At 42.7% G+C, this 27,253-nt stretch overlaps 1 protein-coding gene across 1 annotated transcript in view; it reads right to left on the bottom strand.

Moving 5' to 3' along the window:
- SYCP2L (synaptonemal complex protein 2 like) overlaps nucleotides 1–26,762 on the bottom strand; it is a gene marked incomplete at its 5' end in the record, with an annotated part of 320,901 nt that extends 294,139 nt beyond the window's left edge. Inside the window, 7 exons of the mRNA XM_082258962.1 lie at nucleotides 10,496–10,584; nucleotides 10,695–10,780; nucleotides 12,193–12,220; nucleotides 15,132–15,229; nucleotides 21,188–21,308; nucleotides 21,387–21,524; nucleotides 26,751–26,762. Of these exons, the coding sequence (XP_082115088.1) occupies nucleotides 10,496–10,584; nucleotides 10,695–10,780; nucleotides 12,193–12,220; nucleotides 15,132–15,229; nucleotides 21,188–21,308; nucleotides 21,387–21,524; nucleotides 26,751–26,762 (572 nt within the window). The remainder of the gene's footprint in view (nucleotides 1–10,495; nucleotides 10,585–10,694; nucleotides 10,781–12,192; nucleotides 12,221–15,131; nucleotides 15,230–21,187; nucleotides 21,309–21,386; nucleotides 21,525–26,750) is intronic.
- Between the last annotated feature and the right edge of the window lie 491 nt (nucleotides 26,763–27,253).

Genomic DNA, 27,253 nt, shown 5'->3' with positions numbered 1-27,253 from the left:
CTGTAAAGGGGTGTGGCTAGTGATGCAACCACAGAGACATACGATCCTACATAGCAGGATCGTATGATCTCTGCAGTTGATCAGGGAGAATGACAGGCAGCTTTGTTTACATCAGCCGCCTGCCTTTCTCCCTCTGCACCGGGAGATCGGGTCCGCTAACAGGGAACGAGTGGGGGCGGGAGCATGCCTCCGGCGGCACGTGCTCGCCCCTTAGAGGCTCACAGGCGAGCGACGTAGTACTACGTCACTTTGCCTGTACGGCGCTGACTGCCGCAGTAAATGTACTTGCGGCGGTCGGCAAGTGGTTAAACGACCAGGCCATTTTTTGCGATACACCACTGCATTACAATAACTGAAAATTGCGCGGTTGTGCGACGCTGTAAACCAAATAAAAATTGACCTCTGCATTTTTTTTTTGCGCTATAAAAATAAGAGAAGCGACAATTCTGAAAAAAATTTTTTCCCTTTCTGCTATAAAACATTCCCCATAAAAAATAAATAAAACCAGCAAATTTTTTCATCATTTTAGGCCAACATGTATTCTGCTACATATTTTTGGTAAAAAGAAATCCCAATAAGTGTATATTGATTGGTTTGCGCAAACGTTATCACGTGTACAATCTAGGGGAAAGATTTGTCATTTATTTTTTTTTTTTTTACTAGTAATGGCAGAGATCAGCGATTTTTAGCAGGACTGCGATTTTGTGGCGGACAGATCGGACACCTAACTGACATTTTTGGGGGGACCAGTGACATTACCACAGTAATCAGTGCTAAAAATATGTACTGTTACTGTACTGACACTGGCAGGGAAGGGGTTAACACCAAGGGTGATCAAAGGGTTAAATGTGTTGCCTAGCGGCTGCTTTCTAACTGTGTGGGGGATGGGCTCACTGGATGAACAGAGACCTGTGTTCCTATATAGGAGGAACACAGGATCCCTGTGTTCACTCACAGAACAGTGTTCTACCATGTTAACACCGCCATTCTGTCTCCAGGCAGAGCGATCGCAGGTGCCCGGCGGACATCGTGGCCGTCAGAATTGCTAATTGGCTCCCTCTCTAGCCAATCGGCGCATGCACCCACCCACACTGCTACACAAAGCGACGTACATGTATGTAGTTTCACTTAACAGAGCCGACCTGCCGCAGTAAAACTTAGGCGGCTGGTCGGCAAGTGATTAAAAAGGCAGTGCAAGATGAGATCATAGATAAAACATTTTTTTTTGATAACAGAACATCCGATAACTCTTGTACTATATAGGTTTCCTAAATGCCAAACTCTTGTACTATATAGGTTTCCTAAATTCCACAAAAATCCCTTTAACAAGTCAAGGCTGCCCCGATTGTTTTGAGTATAGATTCTGTTACCTCTCCACTCCCAAATATCTATATTCATTCTTGACTTTGATTATCAGAACAAAATCGTATATTAAAGATACAGGCGATTTGCTGGCTCAAATTAGAGTTTTAGCAGTTAATCCAAATTCCATTTTGGTAACGTGACATGTATCTAGTCTCTACACGATTATTCCACATGATTTTAGGCATTGAAGCTTGTTGTCGCCTCTTGGTAAACTCACTTTACCAGCACAGGTTTCCTTTTCAATACATCTTTTAGGAATCGTTTTGAAAACTAAATTTTTTTATGTTCAAAGATTGCTACTCCCTACAACACAATGGAGCAGCGATGGGTTCTCCTCCCTCCCTCCCCCCCCATGAACCTAAAAGAGCAATAGCTTCTTTTTTAACATTTAATTTCAAGAAAAATTTCACTTTTGTGAGGCTTGGTGAATTGGAATTCCTCCTTTTATGTCATGAGTATTTAAAACACATAGTATCAAGTTTGAAATTTATGATAACTTGAATTGTTGAAAAAAAAAATTGCATTTTTGGATACCATTTTAAGAATTCAAGGCAAATCGCATTGTTAGCGAATTGTTTGTGAAATCAACAGATCACAATCAATTCTTACACTATACCAGTTTACATCCGCCTGGTGTTTTTAAATCTATTCCTAAATCACAAATGATAACTAGGATTGTAATGGATCCTATAGTTCGACAAAAAAGGCTCAATGAGATGGCGGAGAAATTAGCCAGATGGGGTTATCCGCCACAGTTCAATAAAGAAAGTGCTAATCTTTGTGCTCTTCACAATAGGGGTGTGGGGATTTTGGGTAAATACCAGCGCTATGGAGCCTTCAGTATGTATCAGTGATATTTGGAGGTGATGATGAGCTGCCGCCAACCTGCCACTGAGGCAGTAAGTGATAAGAAAGTGCAAAGGTGTTGGTGCTAGGCGCTATCACCAAGAAATTGTGCTGTGAGTTATCGGACACCGGGAGCAGGTCACTTCCGCCTGCTTCATCCCGAGAGAGGACGGCATCATCACCGCCGGCGAAGACCGCAAATGAGGGGAATCGAGCCAAGCAGGACAAGAAGTGCGGTAAGCAATTACATCTAGTGCAGATCCACGGGATGTTTATTTTTTCCCATTGCACAAAGCACTGTGTACTGTGTACTTGATATATTGGCTCACAAACCACTGAAGCACTACCCAAGTGGTGACACCACAACATATGCACCTTATGATGGTATTTTTAGTGCTTGCACCACATTGCTTTTATAATAGGTTGTTTTAAAAACGCACGGTACATGTTTTAAATTTCACAGCACGTTTCAAATAACGCACAACACATTTTTGTGCACGGTTTTAAGAACGCACAGCACAATTTCTTGGTGATAGCGCCTAGCACCAACACCTTTGCACTTTCACAATAGGGGTGTCCCCAATATGAAAATACCGTCAGTGTCGCAGTATCATTCGCAGACATAGTGAAGCCCGTAGGGTGTTTTATTAAATAAAATGTATTAAAACTACTCACAAGTGCAGTAATTATCAGCATTCGAATATAGCAGAATCACAGCGAATCATTCCACTTCCGCGTACGCTGCCGGCGTGCGTTCCACCGTGGTTTCAGGAAGTGACGTCGTGTGATGTTCCTCTGCCCAGAAGTGCGAAGACACGTTTCGCCCGCCTATTATAGGTGTTTAGACTTTAATAACACCCATAATTGGCGGGCGAAACGCGTCAACGGACTTCCGTGCAGAGGAACATCACACGACGTCACTTCCTGAAACTGTGGTACGCACGCAGAAGTGGAATGAGTCGCTGTGATTCTGCTATATTCTAATGCTGATAATTACTGCACTTGTGAGTAGTTTTAATACATTTTATTTAATAAAACACCCTACGGGCTTCTCTATGTCTGGCTCCTTCCCCTTCTTTTTGAACATATGATTTGAGGAGAGAGCGTAGAGGAGCTGGAACAGAGGTACTTGGAGGCTGTGCTAGACCCATCCATCCAGGGAATATTGTCACAGTTCGAGGCTTGTTTATATCCCAGGTCTGGTGAGTGCATCCCCATAAGGGTTTCTTCCTTGAGAGCACCGTGGCACCTATATGGAATATTTCGAGCACTTTTCCAGAACTTCAGTTCCATCTAAGTGAACCATTTACTTTGGACTGCACTTTCATTCAGCAATTTTTGCACCATTTGCATTGTTTGCACTATAAACATTTTATGAATGCACTTTGTCTACGAATTTTGTATGAATTTATGTATTGATTGTATTATGCACCGATTCACTTTATTATTTTTCACAACAATTATATGCCAAAACAGTTTGGCACATTCTGAGGAAAGAAGAACACACTGGGGAGCTCAGCAACATAAAGGCCTGGACGTCCACAGAAGACAACACTGATGGATGATTGCAGGATCCTCTCTATGGTAAAGAAATCCCATTCACAACATCCAGACAAGTGAAGGACACTCTCCAGGAGGTGGGCATATCATTGTCAAGTCTACAATCGAGAGAAGACTTCACCACAAGGTGAAAACCATTTATAAGCCTGATAAATAGAAAAACCAGATTAAACTTTGCCAAAAAAAAGCTAAAAACAGCCAGACCAGTTCTGGAAAAGCATTCTTTGGATGGATGAAACTAAGAAGAATCTGTACCAGAATGACGGAAGAAATATAATGTGGAAAAGGCTTGGAACAACTCATGATCCAAAGCACACAAGGTCATCTGTAAAACATGGTGTAAGCAGTTTGATGGCATGGGCATGCATGGCTTCTAGTGGCACTGGGTCAATGTTACAGAAGACTGAAGCAGTCAGATGAATTATGCAGTGTTTAGGCTCCATGCACACAGGGCGTCCTAAAAACGAGCTCCAAAGCTGTTTGACGCCGGGAAAAAGCAGCTGTAAAAACGTGCCTTCAGTAGCTTTTTCCATTAGCGTTATTGCACGTTTGGCCACGTAGCTTTTAGCAGCGTTTTTTCTGCCTCCATTCAAAATCAATGGTTCCCTATGGGAGCCTATTTATTTGAATGGAAGTCGCACCGCAAGTCGGATCAGGATGATCCGACTTGCGCTGTGAGAATCTTGAGGGGGAACTCTCAAAACGGCGTGGGGTTCCCCCCCCAGGTTCCAAACTAGTCCCCCCAAACATCCATACCAGACCCTTATCCGAGCATGCAGCCCGGCAGGCCAGGAAAGGGGATGGGACGAGCGAGCGGCCCCACCCTCCCTGGACCATACCAGGCCACACGCCCTCAACATGGGGGGGAGGTGTGGGTGCTTTGTGGCAGGGGGGGGCTCTGCACCCCCCCACCTCAAAGCACCTCGCCCCCATGTTGATGAGGACAATAGCCTCATCCCCACAACCCTGGCCGGGGGTTGTGGGGGTCTGTGGGCAGGGGGCTCATCAGAATCTGGAAGCCCCCTTTAACAAAGGGGCCCCCCAGATCCCGGACCCCCTCCCTATGTGAATGGGTATGGGGTACACTGTACCCTTACCCATTCACCCCATAAAAGGCAGTGTGTAAACAACGACAGGAGACGCTTTGAAAAATGTATTAAAAATCTTCATCCGGTCTTCTCTCTTCTGCCCTCCGCTCTTCTGCCCTCCACTCTTTTTCCTCCTCTGGTCTTCTTCCTCCGGTCCTCCTCCGATGCTGTCCCCGGTGATTATGCCGGCTCCAGTCTCTGCAGCTTGTTATATAGCCATTAGGGGCGTGGCCTCTCAGTGAGGCCCCACCCCCTTATGGCACAGATGGAGTCGGTGACATAACGGGGCAGGGCCTCCCAGTGATGTCACCGGGAGGCCCCGCCCCTAATTACTATACAATAAGCTGCAGAGACCAGCATAATCACCGGTGACAGCGTCGGAGGAGGACTGAGGAAGAAGAAGAAGAAGAAGACCAGAGGAGGCAAAAGACCAGAGGAGGCAAAAGACCAGAGGAGGCAAAAGACCAGAGGAGGCAAAAGACCAGAGGAGGCAAAAGACCAGAGGAGGCAAAAGACCAGAGGAGGCAAAAGACCAGAGGAGGCAAAAGACCAGAGGAGGCAAAAGACCAGAGGAGGCAAAAGACCAGAAGAGAGGAGAAGACTGGATGAAGATTTTAAATAAATTCTTCAAAACGTCTGTCGTTATTTACACACACTGCCCTTTATGGGGTGAATGGGTATACCCCATACCCCATATCCATTCACATAGGGAGGGGGTCTGGCATCTGGGGGGCCCCTTTGTTAAAGGGGGCTTCCAGATTCCGATGAGCCCCCTGCCCGCAGACCGCCACAATCACCGACCAGGGTTGTGGGGATGAGGGGACAAGGTGCTTTGAGGTGGGGAGTGCAGAGCCCCCCCCTGCCCCAAAGCACCCACACCCCCCCATGTTGAGGGCATGTGGCCTGGTATGGTCCAGGGGGGGTGGGGCCGCTCGCACGTCCCCTCCCCTTTCCTGGCCTGCATGCTCGGATAAGGGTCTGGTATGGATTTTGGGGGGACCCCACACCGTTTTTTCGGCGTGGGGCTACCCTCAAATTCCATACCAGACCCAAAGGGCCTGGTTTGAAACCTGGGGGGGGACCCCACACCGTTTTTCCCCATTTTGAGTTCCCCCTCAAGATTCTCGCGCCGCAAGTCGAATCATCCTGATCTGACTTGCGGTGCGACTTCCATTCAAATTAATAGACTCCCATAGAGAACCATTGATTTTGAATGGAAGAAAAAAAAAAAAAAAAACGTATAACGTGGCTTAACGCACGTTAAGCAACGTTATTCAGCCTTTAGCAGCGTCAGACATTTTTACAGCTTAACGCTGCAGCTCCAGAACACACAGTTCCTGGGTTTTTTTTTGGAGCTGTAAAACGCCTGCCACTTGGAGCTCCTAAAAGCTCTATGTGTGCATGAGGCCATAGAACAATATGGATGGGCGTTCTGCAGCTGCAAAAAATAACGTCTGACGCTGCTAACAGCAGCTCCAAAAATGTCCACTGTGCATGGGGCCTTACAGATGTACCGTCAGCCAAGTTTCAGCCAAAGGCAGCAAAGTTTATTGGACGGCGCTACACAGTACAGATGGACAATGATCCAAAACACACTGAAAAAGCAACCCAGGGGCTTTTGAAGGAAAAGAGGTGGAATATTCTGCAATGGCGGAGTCAATCACTTGATCTCAGCCCAATTGAGCATGCATTTCACTTTCTGAAGGTAAAACTAAAGGCAGAAAGACCCAAACAAAGAACAACTGAAGGCATCTGCAGTTAGAGCCTGGCAAATCATCAGAAAGGAGAAAACCCAGTCTTTGGTAATGTCCATAGATTCCAGCCATCAGGCAGTCATTGCCAGTAAAAGATTCGCAACAAAATATCAAAAATGAACATTTTAGGATTATATTAATTTGTCCAATTACATTTGAGCCCCTGAAAATAGGGGGAACTGTGTATAAAAATGGTTGCAGTTCCTAAAATTTATACTTGAGATTCATGTTCAACCCCTTGAATTAAAGCTGAAAGTCTGCACTTCAAATTCATTTGGATTGTTTCATTTTTAATTTTTATTCTGGTGGCATGCAGAGCCAAGAGTATGAAAATTGTGTCTGTCCAAATATAGATGGACCCAACTGTACATACAGTGCCTTGCGAAGTATTCGGTCCCCTTGAACTTTGCGACCTTTTGCCACATTTCAGGCTTCAAACAAAGATAAAACTATTTTTTTGTGAAGAACCAACAACAAGTGGGACAATCATGAAGTGGAACGAAATTAGATATTTCAAACTTTAATAAAAACTGAAAATTGGGCGTGCAAAATTATTCAGGCCCTTTACTTTCAGTGCAGCAAGGTCTCTCCAGAAGTTCAGTGAGGATCTCTGAATGATCCAATGTTGACCTAAATGACTAATGATGATAAATAGAATCCACCTGTGTGTAATCAAGTCTCCGTATAAATGCACCTGCACTGTGATAGTCTCAGAGGTCCGTTTAAAGCGCAGAGAGCATCATGAAGAACATGAACACACCAGGCAGGTCCAAGATACTGTTGTGGAGAAGTTTAAAGCCGGGTTTGGATACAAAAAGATTTCCCAAGCTTTAAACATCCCAAGGAGCACTGTGCAAGTGATAATATTGAAATGGGAGTATCAGACCACTGCAAATCTGCAAAGACCTGGCCGTCCCTCTAAACTTTCAGCTCATACAAGAAGACTGATCAGAGATGCAGCCAAGAGGCCCATGATCACTCTGGATGAACTGCAGAGATCTACAGCTGAGGTGGGAGACTCTGTCCATAGGACAACAATCAGTCGTATACTGCACAAATCTGGCCTTTATGGAAGAGTGGCAAGAAGAAAACCATTTCTTAAAGATATCCATAAAAAGTGTCGTTTAAAGTTTGCCACAAGCCACCTGCCTGGGAGACACAAACATGTGGAAGAAGGTGCTCTGGTCAGATGAAACCAAAATCGAACTTTTTGGCAACAATGCAAAACGTTATGTTTGTTTGGCGTAAAAGCAACACAGCTCATCACCCTGAACACACCATCCCCACTGTCAAACATGGTGGTGGCAGCATCATGGTTTGGGCCTGCTTTTCTTCAGCAGGGACAGGGAAGATGGTTAAAATTGATGGGAAGATGGATGAAGCCAAATACAGGACCATTCTGGAAGAAAACCTGATGGAGTCTGCAAAAGACCCGAGACTGGGACAGAGATTTGTCTTCGAACAAGACAATGATCCAAAACATAAATCAAAATATACAATGGAATGGTTCACAAATAAACATATCCAGGTGTTCGAATGGCCAAGTCAAAGTCCAGACCTGAATCCAATCGAGAATCTGTGGAAAGAACTGAAAACTGCTGTTCACAAATGCTATCCATCCAACCTCACTGAGCTTGAGCTGTTTTGCAAGGAGGAATGGGCAAAAGTTAGTCTCTCGATGTGCAAAACTGATAGAGACATACCCCAAGCGACTTACAGCTGTAATCGCAGGAAAAGGTGGCGCTACAAAGTATTACCTTAAGGGGGCTGAATAATTTTGCACGCCCAAATTTTCAGTTTGTTAAAAAAGTTTGAAATATCCAATAAATTTCGTTCCACTTCATGATTGTGTCCCACTTGTTGATTCTTCACAAAAAATTAGTTTTATACCTTTATGTTTGAAGCCTGAAATGTGGCAAAAGGTTGCAAAGTTCAAGGGGGCCGAATACTTTCGCAAGGCACTGTATCCCTTTCTCTCAGCGCCTGTAGGATTGCAATGACTAATCATGTAATACACATACATAAATCAAATCACAATTAATGAATATAACATTAAAAAGTATGAAAAATTTTTGGCACTAGTGGCAGCTGCTGTAATATACAACAATCATATCCCATTATGTCTACACTTTTTATAATAAAAATAATGTCCGCATTAGCAGTGCTCTTCAGAAGAAATACACCTCCTGTGCCTTTAAGAATCCTTTACAACCCCATATGGGTGTCAGTGATGATTAAACATTTAAAAAGCAGAAGTGAAGTCCAAACGAAATGCACCGAACCTGTCAACACTTCGTTAGACCTCTCCCTTAGACAGTCACTCACCAGAGCACTGATATAACAAAACCTTTAACGATCGTCCAGACCAGGGTTTCTCAACCAGGGTTCAGTGGAACCCTAGGGTTGCTCCAGAGGTTGCTAGGAGTTCCTTGAGCAATGGGCAATTTTTGCCTCTCAGATAAGCTTCCAATGACACCATTGTTCCTTTTTGCTATTTGTAACGGGGTAATTCTTCCCAATGACGACAAGAGTAAGGTGCATTCTTCCCACTGTCACACTAAAGTGTCAAGATTTGTAGATTTTTAATTCTTAGCAGGGGTTCCCCGAGACCAGAAATGTATTTCAAGGGTTCCTCTGTTGAAAAGGTTGAGAAAGGCTGGTCCAGACAGATCAAGAAGCCTCCTCTCTGCTTAAGATCTCTTCTCACCACATTGGCTCCCACATGAAAACAAAAGGACTCATAGCGTAATGTCGCAGTCCTGCTAAAAATCACTGATCGCCACCAATACTGTAAAAGCCTTCCTTGTGCTTTACCAGCAAATTTTTTAAGGTGGTGTCACAGTCTCTTTAAAACCCCACATGGCATATGCAGTAGTATGCGCCTAAATCTTTTCTTGAGGTGACAGATGTCGGTCACTTCCCATTCTCATTAGCTGTTATTCTCTTCTTAGCTCAACAAACAGTGAAGTGTTCACTTCTAAGCCAAAGAATTATCCAGGAAAAAGGCCAACATACTCCAAACTAATGTGTTGACTTATGGTGGTTCAGGATCAACCCAAACATCTGCAGAGTTTGAAGAGTTTCTGTATATTGACCGACAGTTATCTCATTAGGAGATCATTCAGGTATACCACTGAGGTGATGCTCCAAGGGCCAATTAGGCCAAATACAGGGGCTAGCATCTTTGTGGAACCCTACACCCAAAAGGAAGGGCAATGATGTGTTAAGGATGACTGTTCTGGAAGTGTGCTGGAAAGATGGGGATATGTCCCCCACTTTCACAAGTGGGAACAACCCATGGTGGGTATACCCCCCAAGGTGTCCTCAGGAACAGGGTTCCACCAGATGGGGGGCTCCATATCCCTGGAGCTAAAGAGCACTCTGTGGCTAACAGAGCCCAGTGCCCTCAGCCCACATTACAGGTCATCCCTGTTTTCCCATAGTGGGGGTCCAGGTATAGACTCCATGGTTCTGCAGCAACTGAGGAAGCTTGCCAGAGGAAAAAAAAAAAAAAATCTTGATTAAAAGCAGAAAAAAAAAAAAAGTTTTGCTTCTTAAATTACTGGGGAGAAATTTGAAGTATGGCGGGAGACTTTATATTAGGCTGTCCCTACAGCTGAAGGCAGCAGCATAACCCAATCATCCTGAATCACGTATCCTGTGTCCCTTATCGAGCAAAGAAATATACATTACAAAGTGTATTTTGACTTCTTTGATAAGCTAGTACAAAAAGAACAGTAAAGTGCAGCAAGCCTAGCAACCAAAGTTTCTTGTAACGGGTTCACAAAAAAAAAAAATTGATTGGCTGTTGAATTTCATATATTAAATTGTTGATGTACTGAACAGTTCATTCAACTATTAGAGTCCACATATATCACTTACAGCAGAGCGTTCATCTCATCAGAGGATTGAAGGGACTTCTTATCTTCACGTGAAATATGATCCAGAATGTGGTTGAAAGTTTTTATTGCCTTTTTTACAGTTATTTTTGGAAACAAAAAAAAAAAAAAAAAAGTTTTTTTTTTATAAACTTATTGATAGGTCAGAAATACACAAAGTGAAATATATGAACATTGATCACCTCCAACTGAATATGAAACGCAGGCCACTTATCTGCCATTAAATATCCAAGATGAAAGAAAAAGGAATCCAGTAACTGCTTTACACCTAACAGAAAATAATAAAACATTTAATGAATCTTTGTTTGGAATTACGTGATCACAGCATATCCCACCACTGTCAATACTACCTTGTTCCTCCTTGATCGCGCTTACCATCTGGGTGCCAAAGCCCAGGAGTCCACCCTTGCTTCAATTCAAGAAAGCTCTCTGCACAACATAACATCTTAAAAGTCTAGTTGCAGCACACTGAATGCATTCCAGCTCTAGACACACCCAACACATTTCAACAACAGATCATGCAGACTTGCAGTGTCTGTTGGAACCTATTTGCTTGCTTAATAAAACTATTTGGACTTTTAAGCTATTTGCTTGCTTAATAAAACTATTTGGACTTTTAAGATGTTGGTTCGTGTACAGTCAGGTTTCTTGAACCGAATCATTCTGCTTAGATTGCACTTTTAGCAACAATTCGTGATTACCAAACATAGGAAGCAAATGCAAAATTAGGTTTTAGTAATTTCATTTTAAAATTGTATATACCATATGCAAACACTAGTTATAAGATTATCAAGCCAACATTTGTAATAAGGTAGGGAACGCCAAGTGCCGGTTCACACTAGGTCGCTCCGACTTAGGGGGCGACCTTTGAAGTCGCGTGCAGCACGACTTTGGCGCAACTTGCACGGACTTCATAACATGAATGTCTATGCAAGTCGCCTCCAGGTCGCCCCGAAGTAGTACAGGACCCTTTTTTCTAAGTCGAAGCGACGTGTCGCTCCTATTAGAAGCGGTCCTGTACTACACTATGGGAGCGACGGTGCATGACTTGTCAGGCTGACCAAGTCGCCTGACAAGTCGTACCAGTGTGAATGGACACTAACAGTGAAAATAGGCTAAAAGAAAATTACACTAAATGTGCAGCCTCTCAATCGAAGGTATTCCAATTAGTAAAAATGGACTTTATAACCTGACAATGTTCTGATGGGTGCCTGATTCCCCAATAAATGCTAAAATTTTAAATCAAGAGAAGTCTGCGTTCTTTAGAATTGAAAATAGCATCTTCAAAAAGATAGCAAAAAAGTGGGCAGATACTGCCTAGCTAGTCATGCACATATGTCCAAATCTTGAAAATGTTTTCAAGGAGACTAACCTCCCTGCAATAAACAGAAGTTTCTAGAGTACACTATGTAGATAAAAAGGAGAAGCAAACTAAAAATTAGACATCCAGGAAAATGATGCTTGTCAAATGTCCAGAAAAACCAATAAGCAATTTACAAATATATACGATTGCTTCTGGATTAGTGGAGAGGTAGTTTTTTGGCTTATCAGACAACCTTTTGTTATTGTGATATATTCTCATGGGTAAACAATTAGGAAATAAAAAAATAGGTAGTTAAATAAAAATTTAAATTTTAAAGCTAAGAGCACAAAATATTGCAGTAGGCAAGAAATACTCACCATCTTTGCTGTTACTTCGGCAAATCACCTAACAAAAGAAAAGAAACAAAAAATAAATAAAACATAACTGAGTCCCGGTTCACACTACCGCGACTTGTCAGGCGACTGATCAGCCTGACAAGTCTTGGCCCATTCTGTGCTACGGGAACCGTTCTAATAGGAGCGACTCAAGTCACTCCGACTTAGAAAATAGTTCCTGTACTACTTCGGGGTGACATCGGAGCGACTTGCATTGACTTCCATTTTGTGAAGTATGTGCAAGTCGCGCCGAAGTCACGGTGCACGCGACTTCACAGGTCGCCCCCGAAGTCGGATCGCCAAAGTGTGAACCGACACTGAGAAGCAAGTTATGACTTCAAGTTGCCATATGCAATATTTTCTGCACCAAAGTCTTTTAAAGCAAAGATAAAAGTGGCCAATGGAATAATTGATAGCTAGTATAAATCACAAGCTCGCTTGTAGCAGACTGCTGAAATATGAAGTTAGTGTTACTGATATTTCAGAAACTGACAGCACAACACCTAATATTCTCTTTCACTTGGTCTGGACAGAAACAATTACCATAAAGGATGCAGACACCAAGATAAAACACAGAAAAATATTTTTTTAAATGGGTAAGAGTATACTCTACTGACAATTACTGAAACAGATGACCGATCAATCTAACAATTTTTTCTGACTCATTCCCAGGACAGCACTAAGTTCTATTAACCTCCCTGGCGGTAGGATTGTTTCCGATTTTAGGTGCTGAAAGCGGTACCATTATTTTGTAATTCATGTAATTCTTAAGGACGAGCAGCCCAAACCAACTATTTACATATGACTTTTTTTTTTACTGTGCGTTCTTTATAACATTTCGGGTATGAAAGTTTGTAACAAAAACAGATTATAAAATACATAGAAATAAATATATATATATATATATATATATATATATATATATATATATATATATATATATATATATATATATACACACACACACACACACACCCCTATATATACACATACATGTATACAGTGCTTAAATTATATATATATATATATATATATATATATATATATATATATATATATATATATATATATATATATATATATATATATATACACATACACATACATATACACACACACACCAAGATCGAGAATTGATCTGTTTTAGCTTTCCTGATCATAAATCACACAATCATTTAACATTTCCTCAAGCTTCTTTACTAGGAAAGCTGAGAAACAAAAAATTCAATCTTCTTTCAGGATCCCAAAAGTGTTCTATTGGGTTGAGGTCAGGAGCAGTCAGATTCCTCCACCCCAAACTCACTCATCCATGTCTTTATGGATCTTGCTTTGTGCACTGGTTCTAATTATTTGGTGGTGGTGGGGGGGGGGGGGGATTATGCTGCGAGGTTATTTTTCAGGGGTCGGCTTTGGCCCTTTAGTTCCAGTGAAGGGAACTCTAAGGCAACAGCATACTAAGACATTTTGGACAATTTCATGCTCCCAACTTTGTGGGAACAGTTTGGGGTTGGCCCGTCCTGTTTCAATCATGACTGTGCTCCAGTGCACAAAGCAAGGTCTATAAAGACATGAATGAGCAAGTTTAGGGTAGAGGAATTTGACTGGCCCACACAGAGTCCTGACCTCAACCCGATAGAACACCTTTGGGATGAATTGGAGCACAGACTGCGAGCCATATGTTCTCTCCAACATCAGACGGTGCCTGACCTCACAAATGCGCTTCTAGAAAAATGGTCAAACATTCTCAGACAGTTCTAAACCTTGTGGACAGCCTTCCAAGAAGATACAAAAGATGAACGTCCAATCAATCTATTCCTGCACCATCACCCTAAAATGCATAGCCAAAAATTTGTGAATTGTAAAAGACAGAGGGCAAGACTGCTGCGAGAGCGGACTGGATGGGCTAGAGGGGCATACCAGCACACTCCAAGGGTTGCTAGTATGGCTTACCCATAAGACTAGCCTAGATTACAGCAGCTTCCCCAGACTTCATAGGACTCCCTGGAGAGGGACATCGTCTGAGGGCTCTATATGGGCCAGTGGTCAAGGGCTCTGGTTGTGTCTGGTTATATGCCCCAGCTCTTCTCCATGCCTTTGTTTGGACCACGGTGGATAATCTCTCCCAAGGCCCTTGCTACTCTGTACAATCAATTCCCCATTGAAGACAAATCGTACAACCTGTTCCTTATAAAATGCTTTGAAACAATTGTGAATCATCTCATGTACTGGCAATCCAGCTTCTGAAATGCTCATAGGCAGCCCTTACTCTTCTATATATGGGACCATTTCTGATTTTAGAATGATATTGTGAATCCTCTACACCTACCCTTCCTTGAAGAAGACGAGTAGGCGAAATGCATTTGACACCCTTACCTAGCGCCACTATAGGGCATCTCTTTATGTACCTGTGTGGGTCGGGTGTTAAGAGGTCCACACATGTCTTTCGTCTCTATGTGTGTTAATGTATATTGTTTACTGTACTACTGTGTTGTATAGTATTAGGATTATTCTGAATAAAAAATATTTTACATACATTTTTGATTGGTATATGTCTCTCATATCAGTTGGTCCAGCCTTCCAAGAAGAGTTAAAGCTGTAAAGGTTGGGCCAACTCAATATTGAACCCTACAGACTAAGACTGTGATGCCATTTAATTTCACGTGCGTGTAAAGGCAGGCATCCCAATACTTTTGGTAATATAGTGTACCTCTCAGACATTTTCTCAAAGGAGTACTCACTAGCAGGTAGAGATTTTGATGCAACACAAAATCACACTAAGCAGTCCCAGGGTAACAAAATATGGGATTATTATGACGGTAAAGATCCATGCATTACATACATAGTTCATAACTATATTTTTAAAGTTCACATCAATTCTATTTAAAAACATTAAAAAAAACGTTTTTTTAGTTAAAACATACCAAAGCAGTGTCGTAAAATTCTTCCACAAGTGCAGGAACCAACAAGTTAGTCTCATCACAGATTTTCAAAAACTCCAAGGTTCTCTCAAACCAAACGACCATGTAACAAAACAAAGATGAATAATACTCAGATTTGTTTTACATGGAGTATTGTCTAGTCTAGGCCCATTTCACAGCTGCACCTCTGAAAAGTGATCTGCAATAGATCACATTTTAGAAATCCTTTGAGTTTTGCTTTGCAGGTGTTCTGGAGGTTTTAGGTTTTATTTTTTCCCCTAGTTAGAGCGCAATCTTAATGGCTTCAATGAAAGTTTTGGGCAAGCAGCACGCCTGCCAAACATGACATGCTGAGTGTAAATATAAAAACAGTGCTCCCTTTAAAAATAACACAAGTGCAAATTGTCCATATTACACCAAAAGTGCTCCAAAACGTGCAAAGAACGGAGTTTCAGAGATCTTCTCTGGTTCCTCTATGCAATAATGCGTGGTTAGTGCGCTATTCCACCACCATCACAAAAAAATTCCTACTCACCAGACTCAAGCATAAAGCGCATATAGGATATGTTGAGATACAGTGGGGATCAAAAGTTTGAGCACCCCAGGTAAAAATTTGTATTAATGTGCAATAAGAGGAAAGGGGGAAAGGTCGGGACTTTAAATGAGGTTACAAATTATTGTATCTCCATCCCTAATATCAATTGGAACAAGAGGGGATTTGGTGGGACTTTAAATGAGGCGTGTGGTTAGAGATGACCATCAAAATTATATGTAAAAAAGAGAGTATATGTGCATAAACGTCCAAGCAAAGAACATGAAAGGGTACACATGTAATCTGATTTATTTTGTATGCACAATGGTAACATAATGCAATAATGACATACAATGGATCCCAGTAGACATAGCATATCACAAACAGTTACATATCATAATGGGTATAAATTAGATTCTAAAACATTCCGTAACAATGTAGTGGATACTCCATAGTAATTGCATCATGTATGCTTGACGCGTTTCGTGTATGTACAACACTTCCTCAGGAGCTGGTGCAATGGATTAACTATAAGGGGGAGAATATAATGGAAATCACAATGTGTCTAATAGTATGGACACCCAATTAAAAATATGTTTTGTATGGAATTGCTTACAATGGAGTAAAAGCTGTAGCCTCAGGGAATTTGCCATGAAGGAACTCCATATCGTCTGCCCCGGGAGCTGAGGGAGCAGTACCAGGCACGCACGAGGGCGAACACAAACATTGCAGTGAGAGAATCTGGGTAGTAAGAGAAATGACAAGATTGTAAGGAACCAAGTGAAAGTAAATAAGTGAAGACTTTGGTTTAGTTTTCCATTTTGGGTCATACTGACCACTCCCCACACTCACTCTACGGTCTTCACTTATTTACTTTCACTTGGTTCCTTACAACCACTGATACTGGTACCATCCTCACAATTTTTTCTATGGGGTATCCTATATTGATCTTTTCACCATGTCCTCAATCTCTGGTTCTAGGAGTTTATCCATCTTCTCAATATTCTTTATTCTTATTACTCCATTACTTTGTGTAATGTAATGCACATTTCAGTGCAATATATATCTAATTTGACTATTGATACCTTATGAGATGACTTATTGAGACGCTTGTCATTTCTCTTACTACCCAGATTCTCTCACTGCAATGTTTGTGTTCGCCCTCGTTCGTGCCTGGTACTGCTCCCTCAGCTCCCGGGGCAGACAATATGGAGTTCCTTCCATGGCAAATTCCCTGAGGCTACAGCTTTTACTCCATTGTAAGCAATTCCATACAAAACTACATATTTTTAATTGGGTGTCCATACTATTAGACACATTGTGATTTCCATTATATTCTCCCCCTTATAGTTAATCCATTGCACCAGCTCCTGAGGAAGTGTTATACATACACGAAACGCGTCGAGCATACATGATGCAATTACTATGGAGTATCCACTACTTTGTTACGGAATGTTTTAGAATCTAATTTATACCTATTCTGATATGTAACTGTTTGTGATATGCTATGTCTACTGGGATCCATTGTATGTCATTATTGCATTATGTTACCATTGTGCATACAAAATAAATCAGATTACATGTGTACCCTTTCATGTTCTTTGCTTGGACGTGTATGCACATATACTCTCTTTTTTACATATAATTTTGATGGTCATCTCTAACCACACGCCTCATTTAAAGTCCCACCAAATCCCCTCTTGTTCCAATGTGCATAAAGAAGCCAAGGATAGATGGAAAAATCTCCAAAAAGGCATCAAAATTACAGATTAGACATTCTTAGAATAGGTCAACAAAAGTTAGATTTTTCTTTCCATCATTTACACTCAAAATAACCGAAACAAAAATGGCATCTGCAAAAGTTTGGGCACCCTGCAGAGTTAATTTCTTGTACTGCCCCCTTTGGCAAGTATCACAGCTTGTAAACGCTTTTGGTAGCCAGCCAAGAGTCTTTCAATTCTTGTTTGAGGTATCTTTGCCCATTCTTCCTTACAAAAGTCTTCCAGTTCTTTGAGATTTCTGGGCTGTGTGTCACTCACTGCTCTTTTAAGGTCTATCCATAGATTTTCAATTATGTTGAGGTCAGGAGATTGTGAAGGCCATGGCAAAAACCTTCAGTTTACACCTCTTGATGTAATCCCCCGTGGATTTCGAGGTTTAGGATCATTATCCATTTGTAGAAGCCATCCTCTTTAACTTCAGCTTTTTCACAGATGGCATCAAGTTACCATCCAAAATTTGCTGAAATTTTATTGAATCCATTTTTCCTTCTACTCGTGAGATGTTCCCTGTGCCACTGGCTGCAAACAACCCCAAAGCATGATTGATCCAGCCCCATGCTTAACAGTTGGACAGAGGTTCTTTTCATTAAATTCTGTGCCCCTTCTCCAAACGTACCTTTGCTCATTCCGGCCAAAAAGTTCAATTTCAACCTCATCAGTCCCCAGAACTTGTTTCCAAAATGCATCAGGCTTGTCTATATGTTCATTTGCAAAGTTCAAACGCTGATTTTTGTGTTGAGGATGTAGAAAAGGTTTTCTTCCGATGACTCTTCCATGAAGACCATATTTGCACAAGTATCTCTTTATAGTGGAATAGTGTACCACAACTCCAGTGTCTGCCAGATCTTTCTGGAGGGATCGTGCAGTCAAACGTGGGTTTTGAATTGTTTCTCACAATCCTGCGAGCTGTTCTGTCTGATATTTTTCTTGGTCTTCCAGATCTTGCTTTAACTTCCACTGTTCCTGATGTCTGCCATTTCTTAATTACATTCTGAATAGAAGATATTGACATCCGAAAACGCTTTGCTATCTTCTTATAGCCTTCTCCAGCTTTGTGAGCGTCAACCATTTTCAGTTTCAGTTTTCTAGACAACTGCTTAGAAGATCCCATGGTGCCGATTGTTGGGGCAAGGTCAGATAAGTCTGGGCATTTAAACCTTTGAGATTGACATCACCTTGTCTTCCCAGACGATGATTGAGAACAATCCATGACACTGGCAGGTTTTAGCCTTGCAAAGGGGCAGTGCATGCTATAAATTCTGTGCCCAAACTTTTGCAGACGCCTTTTTTTGTTTTCTGTAATTTTTAAAGTGTTAATGATGGAAATAAAATCTAACTTTTGTTGACTTATTATAAGAATGTCTAATCTGTAATTTGATGCCTTTGGATATTTTTCCATCTTTCCTTGGCTTCTTTATGCACATTAGACATTTTTACCTGGGGTGCCCAAACTTTCGATCCCCCACTGTACACTCTCATAAAGCTTATGCACCAACTGGCGATCCACTCCAATCAGATGTAAACTCCAAGAGTGTTCTACCATAAAGTCAGGGAAAAACAAAAAGGTTCTTCATAATGTAGTAACATCAATTTATTTCTTACGCATAAATAAAACCACTTAACAGTACAGAAGATGCAGTTAAAGCAGAGTTCCAGCCTCAAAAATCGAAAAAAAATGATTTTGGGCCATCCTTTTGCTGAGGGTCACCTGAAAAAGAAATGGATGCTCCCGAATTTTTTTTTGTTCACTTACCTTGTTTTTGAAGAAAATATACTCACCTTCCTTCCACTTCCTCCCTCTGCAGCCGCGGCCTGCGCCACCTCTTCCGGCTTGCGATGACTCCTGGGAGCTGAACGTCATCGCTCCCAGGAGTCAATGTGCCTGCACTGGTCCCGCTCGTCACTTCTGGTGCAGGCGCGGCATTCCCTGCTAAACAGCTTCTGGGCATGCCCAGAAGCTGTGCAGGGATGCCGCGCCTGCACTGGAAGTGACGAGCGGGGCCAGTGCAGGACATTCTGGGACTTCGACGTCACCGAAGAGGACGTGCTGGCTTCAGCTGCCCACACCTGAGATGGCAGCGCTGGACCAAAAATTTTAATACGTATTTCTTCTAAAAAGGTAAATGCGACCCGGGGCAGTACAGAGGCTACCCTTTATGGAATGCACTAGCCCTGACTGTCCCGGGGGTAGTTTTATCTAAAATTCACCCCCGAAGCCGGAACTCCACTTTAAGACAAGCTTATTTTGTGTTACAGGGACACTGGTTTGCCTTCCAAAATGGCAGAAGTGACGCATTACACAAGATCCCACCCTAAGTGTTTCATCAGCAGCATCTGACGTCATCAGGGGTCAGATTCCCCTGATGCAGTAGTGTTACTTTTAAAAGGGAGCGTGGTTTTTATATTGTTTATTTACACTCAGCATGTCATGTTTGGCAGGTGGTGCTGCTTGCCCAAAACTCTCATTAAAGCCATGAAGACCACGCTGTAACTGGGGGGAAAAAAAACCTCCTTAACACCTGCAAAGCAAAACCCAAAGATTTCTAAAATGTGATCTACTGCAGATCACGTTTAGGTTTACATTGCCTTATAACCAGCTACTTCATAATCAAAATATAATTCCATGAATTAATTTATAATGAATATTGTCACAAGTATTGGTTTGAGTTTGCATACAATGGTGAGTTAATTTTATTTTATTTTTGTCGGATTCATGCAGAGTACGCAGGCAGAGGGTAAAGTTATACCTTTTTCTTATGACATGCTGAGTAAAATCTGCTGCACCGCAAAGCAATGCACTGCAGTCTTGGCAATTTGTACAGACCTTAGCAGTCAACATGGTTTTGTAGATAGGTGTTCAAAAGCGGATCTGTTTTTACCTCCCATTTAGGCCTATGTGAACTCATCATTTGTAATTTTATACACTTTCCTTGTGCGATTAGCTCTTTGACAGAAATTGTAGTGCATACAATCATGACTGCCACTATTTGAGAATAAAGAAAGTTAGAGGTGAATAAAAAAATTCATTTTAGATAGCGTAAGGGAGTGTTATACCACCGGTCAGTTTTTTGTCGCATTAGGGAGATTTTGTTTAGATTCCTGCCCCACTGCCAAAATAGGAAGTGAGAAGAAATCCCTCCAAAATAAAGGAATCCCTTGGGAAACATGTTTCCCCATTGGAATATTTCTCCTCTATTCCTACGCTGGTGACAGCCCAGAATTTGTCACTCTGTCACATGGGCTTTGGAGATTTGGGTGAATCTCCCTACCAAGAACATAGACCACATTAAAAACCTGACTTCCTTTGTATTCTAACCTGCCTATTAGTTATACTTTAAGCTTTAAAATTCACCATTTGTACAACGTAGGTACAATTAGGGCCAGTTCACACCACAGAAATGCAGTCTGGATGCGTTACAGATGGTTTTCTACATGCGCGTTTTGGACACATTCCAGTTCATTTTTGATGCAGTCCAGTGCATTCTCCCCCCCCCCCCTCTTTATTTTCTTAACCTTAAATAAATGTGCATTCCACTGCATTTGATGCGTTTCACCGTGTTCCAGTACAGTCCATTGCAGAAAAAACACAGCATGTTTTACTTTTTTTCTGGAACTGACCACACTGGTGAATTATGCCATTAAAAACCATATGACCTACTATCCATGCATTTTTGATGCAGAAAAAAAAAACCGCACTGGACTGCGTGATGTGAACAGGCCCTTAAAAAGGAATTGATATTGATTACTTATCTTGGAAACCAGCCCCTGCTGAATTAAGGACAAATCCCCCTGGCCTTCATTTTTGCAGAAATGCTGAACACATTTCATCAGCATGGTCACATGCTTAAACTCATTACGATCCAGTTCCTTAAATTAAAAACACCAACTGTCAAAACAGCATACGAATAATGGCATGTCAGATATTCATGGTGCTAGGAGACTCACTTTATTGATTAGCCTGTCCAGCACATTTAAGAGCCCTTTGCCGTGTCGCTGAAAGGAGCAAGAAATCTTCTCTTCAAACACATCACTGATTTTCTGAAATCCTTTCCCTTTAAATGCTTCTGTGATTAGAGACTCAAGCTACAAAAAAAAAAAAAAAAAAAAAAAATTATATATACAAACCCGATCCCAAAAAAGATGGGACAGTGTACAAATTTGTAAATAAAAACAGAATGTAATGTGGAAGTTTCAAATTTCAATATTTTATTCAGAATATAACGTAGATGACATATCAAATGTTTAAACTGAGAAAATGTACCATTTTAAAAAAAGGGAAAAATAAGTGGATTTTAAATTTCATGGCATGCAGTAGGTAGGGGGACCAGACAGGGCTGTCCTTTTTCGCCCTTGCTGTTCTCCCTGATGATAGAACCCTTGGCTATTGCGCTGTGCGCGTCTCCAGAAGTGGGTGCGCTGGAAGTGGGCTCCATTAGGGAGTGTCTGGCGCTTTATGCGGATGATATGCTCTTATTCTTGAAGGATCCCAATGCTTCCCTACGTGCGGTGTTTACCATCCTAGATACTTTTGCCAGATTCTCAGGCCTTAGGGTTAATTGTGATAAATCTACCATGCTCCCCATAGATCTGGGTGCTATTGCTGCGGCTGATGGTTCATTGCCATTGAAATGGGTTACTGAGTTCACCTACCTGGGGAGTTGTGCTGTTACACATCTGGTTGGTAGTTCTCTAGCGATGTCTGTAATCACATACATACAAAGATATATGTTGTTCTTTGAGTTTTTCTAATAGCGTGCAGCCACATTAGACAATACCAGATTTGTATGCGGTCCGCATTACAATCCTCTGTTTTAGGTCCCCAAATCAATCCATAGGTCACTATGGCGCCCCCATTCTATGGCCATCCCGGCACGGTGAGACACATCGCTCACGTAGCGATGTATCCCTTTGGTCTCAATCCATCTCGCGCTGGGCCCGCCCCAGGCCGGCGCGGACCAATCGGGAACCGAGGTGCTCCCGCACTTACGGTTTTGTTCCCCGTGCCGGTGGAACGCAGGCGCCGGTCCCGCCCACACCACGTCACGCCGCAGCGTGACCCACACGTGGTCTGGGGGCGGGCCCGGCATCGGCGATCCAGGAAGCCCTTCCTGGACGCCAGCTGTTGCCCATTTCTTCCATCAGACACTGCTTAAAAGCACACCTCCCCCAGCACACAGACAACACACTTGTCTGCTGGTTGCTGGCTGGAGAGGACGTGCAAACACATTTTGAACCACCCTAAGGTAATACAAGCGGTCCTTTTACAATCAGGACTGCTCAACCTTTTACTTTTGAGCTATCCCTATCCATTCAAATTATGCTAGTATGCTTCATTTTTCCTGCTATCTTCAGGGAATAAGGGTGAAATCTAAAAAGTGTTTTTTTGCCTATCTTCTTAGACTGGCTTTACCCATATTGGATTAAAATCTGCAAGGCACTACCCCTGGCTTCCTACTTATAGAACTTTAGATGGTCATATATCTGTGAGGCACTTACCTGACCTTGCCCTCTGTGGTTCCACAAATCTAATTAGATTATAACCAAAATCGTCATACATCGCCAGTTAAAACCAGACCAACCAGATGTTTTTACCTTTTTACAAGCATGTAAAGTCCAGATATGATCAACTCTGTAAGTACTCGTACTTTATACGTTATGTACATTGTGAACTGCAAAAGTTTTGTATATGCAGATTTTACTACTCATGGCACTTATGCTCATATTCTTGTATTAATAGAGTACCGCTATGAACTACCCCTGAAGAAGGAGAAAGTATATATCTTCGAAACATGTCGGGTTGCTAGGTTCTAGCGTTTGAGTTTTTCTCCTATCTGTCCAATGCTTGTATATTGTTTTTAACTCTATTTGTTTTCTATTTTTGTACCTAATAAAGCTATTTTTGACTATACACTGTTTTCTAATCAATAAGTGCCTGAAAAGTCCCAATTCGGGGAACCCCCCCTCTTTGTACTGAGTTCACCTACCTGGGAGTCAGGGTGTTGGCGAGGGTGGTGGACTACCTTGCTCTTAGTCTTCTCCCGTTGCTGGATGTCTAAGCGCAGGGCGGAGGTGTGGCATGACCTACCTTTGTCGGTTTTGGGGCGCATTAATCTAGTAAAGATGAAACTTCTCCCTGTCTTTCCTTAGGAACCCTCCGGTGTGGGTCCCCCGTTCGTTTTCCGCCGGGTCCATGGCCTGATAGGTTCCTTTCCTTTATCTGGGGTAACTCCCCTCCTCGGATTGGTATGCAGGTGTTACAGGAGCCCTGGGGTCAGGGGGGGGGGTTTGGCATTGCCTGACCTTTATAAATATTTTCTGGCTGGGCAGGGAGTGGTGGCACGTCGCTGGCTTCGTGGGGACGATGGGGATTCTGCCACGGTGCTGGAGGCGGCTGTTTTGGGTTCCTATGAGAGCCTTCGTCTTCTTTTACATCGCGGATCCAAGGCCCACTTTAGGCTAACGGGAACGATGCGCTCCACCATCAAAGCCTGGGACCATATGCGGTTGCTGATGGAGCCTGGAGCGACTGGGGTGTCACCGGCCTCCCCACTGTGGTGGAATCCTAACTTTCCTCATTTTACCTCGATTCCTGATCCTGCTATCTGGGCAACTAGAGGGGTAGAGGTCACTGGGGGATGTTACCTCCGGTGGTGAACTTTGCACCTTTGATGCCCTAAAGGCACGATATAATCTACCCAATCAATATCTTTTTCGCCATCTTCAGCTCCGTCATGCATTTCTGGCACAGTTCAGTTCCTCCTGTGTGGAGCTTAAAGCTTCGACGCTGGAAACGGTTGTGCAGGCGGCGGATATGCGGAAACCCCTCACGGAGTTGTATAAAGAACGGTTTGTTACTACTCCGTTGGCGGTGCGCAGGTGTAGGGAACGCTGAGTGGAGGAAGTGCCCGACCTGGATGGTGATGACTGGGATGATTACTTCGCTTACTTAGTCTCTGCTAGGGATCGCCTGATTCATTTTAAGTTTCTACATAGGATCTATTATACGCCGGCGAGGCTGGCACGTATTTACCAGACGTCTTCTGCGGAGTGCTGGCGTTGCTCGCATTCTCCAGCAGACTTTAGCCATGTCTTCTGGCGGTGCCCGTTGGTCCGGGACTATTGGGCATCTGTGTTAGCTTGCATCGCGGAGGTGGTTAAGATTCCGGTTCCTAATTCTGTAGAGGTCTGTCTCTTGGGGTTGGTGGATGGCTTGACCCCCGCGAGGGCCATTCACACGCTGGTCAGTTTGCTTCTTTTCTATGCTCGTAAGGCCCTGCTCCTACACTGGAAAAGCCCCTTGGCTCCCACGATCCTCTTTTGGAAGGGTCTGGTTAATAAGGTGACTCCGCTCTATAAAGCTAGGTATCTCAGCAGGGGGGTGTCCTCTCAAATTTGATAAGGTGTGGAAGATATGGACAGATTCCCCGGCCTCTACCTCCGTTGAGCAGCCTTAGAGATCCTATGGTGTGCTGACTCGGGTTAGCTGGGGGGGTGTAGTACTGAATGTTTTTACTTTGCCAAAATGTTTCTCTGTTCTCTGAATAAGATACGAGGTTGCTAATTACCGTTTGCTTGCTGGACTAATATCTTTGTCCTGTGGCCTTGCTCATCTTCTGCCAGGACGGATTTGAGGGGCATTTATGTCCCTGGTGGGGGCTTATTTTTGCGTGGTGGACCTACTGGGTGGAGCCTGGGGGGGGGGGGGGGTGGGGCGGGATTGACCTGTTAATTGTTTTGTTCCAGTGCTGCCCTGTGTGGCATGGTGTTGTATTTGTCTGTTTTGTGAAAACTTAAAATACAAATTTTCAAAAAAAAAAAAAACAAATTTCATGGCATCAACACATCTCAATAAAGTTGGGACAAGGCCATGTTTACCACTGTGTGGCATCCCCTCTTTTTATAACAGTCTGCAAATGTCTGGGGACTGAGGAGACAAGTTGCTCAAGTTTAGGAATAGGAATGTTGGTCCTAGTCTTGTCAAATACAGGCCTCTAGTGGCTCAACTGCCTTAAGTCTTTTTTCGCATCTTCCTTTTTATAATGCGCCAAATGTTTTCTATGGGTGAAAGATCTGGACTGCTGGCTGGCCATTTCAGTACCCGAATCCTTCTACGCAGCCATGATGTTGTAATTGATGCAGTATGTGGTCTGGCATTGTCATGTTGGAAAATGCAAGGTCTTCCCTGAAAGAGACAACGTCTGGATGGGAGCATATGTTCTTCTAGAACTTGGATATACCTTTCAGCATTGATGGTGCCTTTCCAGATGTGTAAGCTTCCCATGCCACATGCACTCATGCAACCCCATACCATCAGAGATGCAGTCCGGAGCGCTGTTAACAACTTGGGTTGTCCTTGTCCTCTTTAGTCCGGATGACATGGCGTCCCAGTTTTCCAAAAAAACTTAAAATTTTGATTTGTCTGACCACAGGACAGTTTTCCACTTTGCCACAGTCCGTTTTAAATGAGCCTGGGCCCAAAGAAAATACCTGTGCTTCTGGATCATGTTTAAATATGGCTTCTTTTTTGGCCTATAGAGTTTTAGCCATCAACGGCAAATGGCACGGTGGATTGTGTTCACCAACAATGTTTTCTGGAAGTATTCCAGAGCCCATGTTGTGATTTCCATTACAGTAGCATTCCTGTATGTGATGTAGCGCAGTCTAAGGGCCCGAAGATCACGGGCATCCAGTATGGCTTTCCAGCCTTGACTCTTACGCACAGAGATTGTTCCAGATTCTCTGAATTTTTGGATGATATTATGCACTGTAGATGATAACTTCAAACTCTTTGCAATTTTTATCTGAGAAACCCCTTTCCAATATTGCTCCACTATTTTTGCCGCAGCATTGGGGGAATTGGTGATCCTCAGCCCATCTTGACTTCTGAGAGACACTGCCACTCTGAGAGGCTCTTTTTATAGCCAATCATGTTGCCAATTGACCTAATAAGTTGCAAATTGGTCTTTCAGCTGTTCCTTATATGTACATTTAACTTTTCCGGCCTTCTATTGCTACCTGTCCCAACATTTTTGGAATGTTTAGCTCATGAAATCCATAATGAGCCAATATTTGGAGTGACATTTCAAAATTTGTTATGCCATCTATATATTGTGAATAAAATATAAGTTTGAGATTTTTTAAATGAGTCCATTTCTTTTTTTATTCACGATTTGTACAGTGTCCCAACTTTTTTGGAACTGGGTTGGTATATAATCACGTAGGACAAACACAGAATGGTGCATTTTTCCCTGTTGATGCCCAACCCTTAAAGTGGGCCCAATTTAAAAAATAATGGTATTTTTAACTTACCGTAAAATCCATTTCTCCGATGTTCATTAACACAGCTCCTGATTCTTCTTAACCATTGGGTTATACTGCCTCCTACAGGAGTAGGACACTAGGCAGGAAAAAAGCTTGACTACACCTATGGGCAGTCCCAGGGTGTACACACCTACTTTCAGTTATAGGCACTCAGTTTTGTTACAAGAAGTGTCAGAAGGCCAAATCCACAGAGGGGTAATCCACAGGAGGGGTGGGTGCTGTGTCCGTCAATGAACATCAGAGAAATGGATTTTACAGTAAGTCAAAAATCCCAATTTCTCTTTTTGTTCATTGGACACAGCCCCTGATTCTAAACATGAGGGGTGGGAAAACATCAGAAAAAAATTCCCAAGGAAAACCATAGGCAACCAGGTAACAGAGCTCAACCATAAACAACTGGTGCTCGCTTGAAAAACAATATATCCTCAAAGAGGATCAGGTCCTCTAAACAGCAGCCACCAAAACCTTGCAGCCAAAAGAAGCATACACAG

The sequence above is a fragment of the Pelophylax lessonae genome, assembly GCF_965119305.1.
Source record: "Pelophylax lessonae genome assembly, chromosome: 5".
Classification (NCBI taxonomy): Eukaryota; Metazoa; Chordata; class Amphibia; order Anura; family Ranidae; genus Pelophylax; species Pelophylax lessonae.
This window is presented reverse-complemented; position numbering and strand designations above follow the sequence as displayed.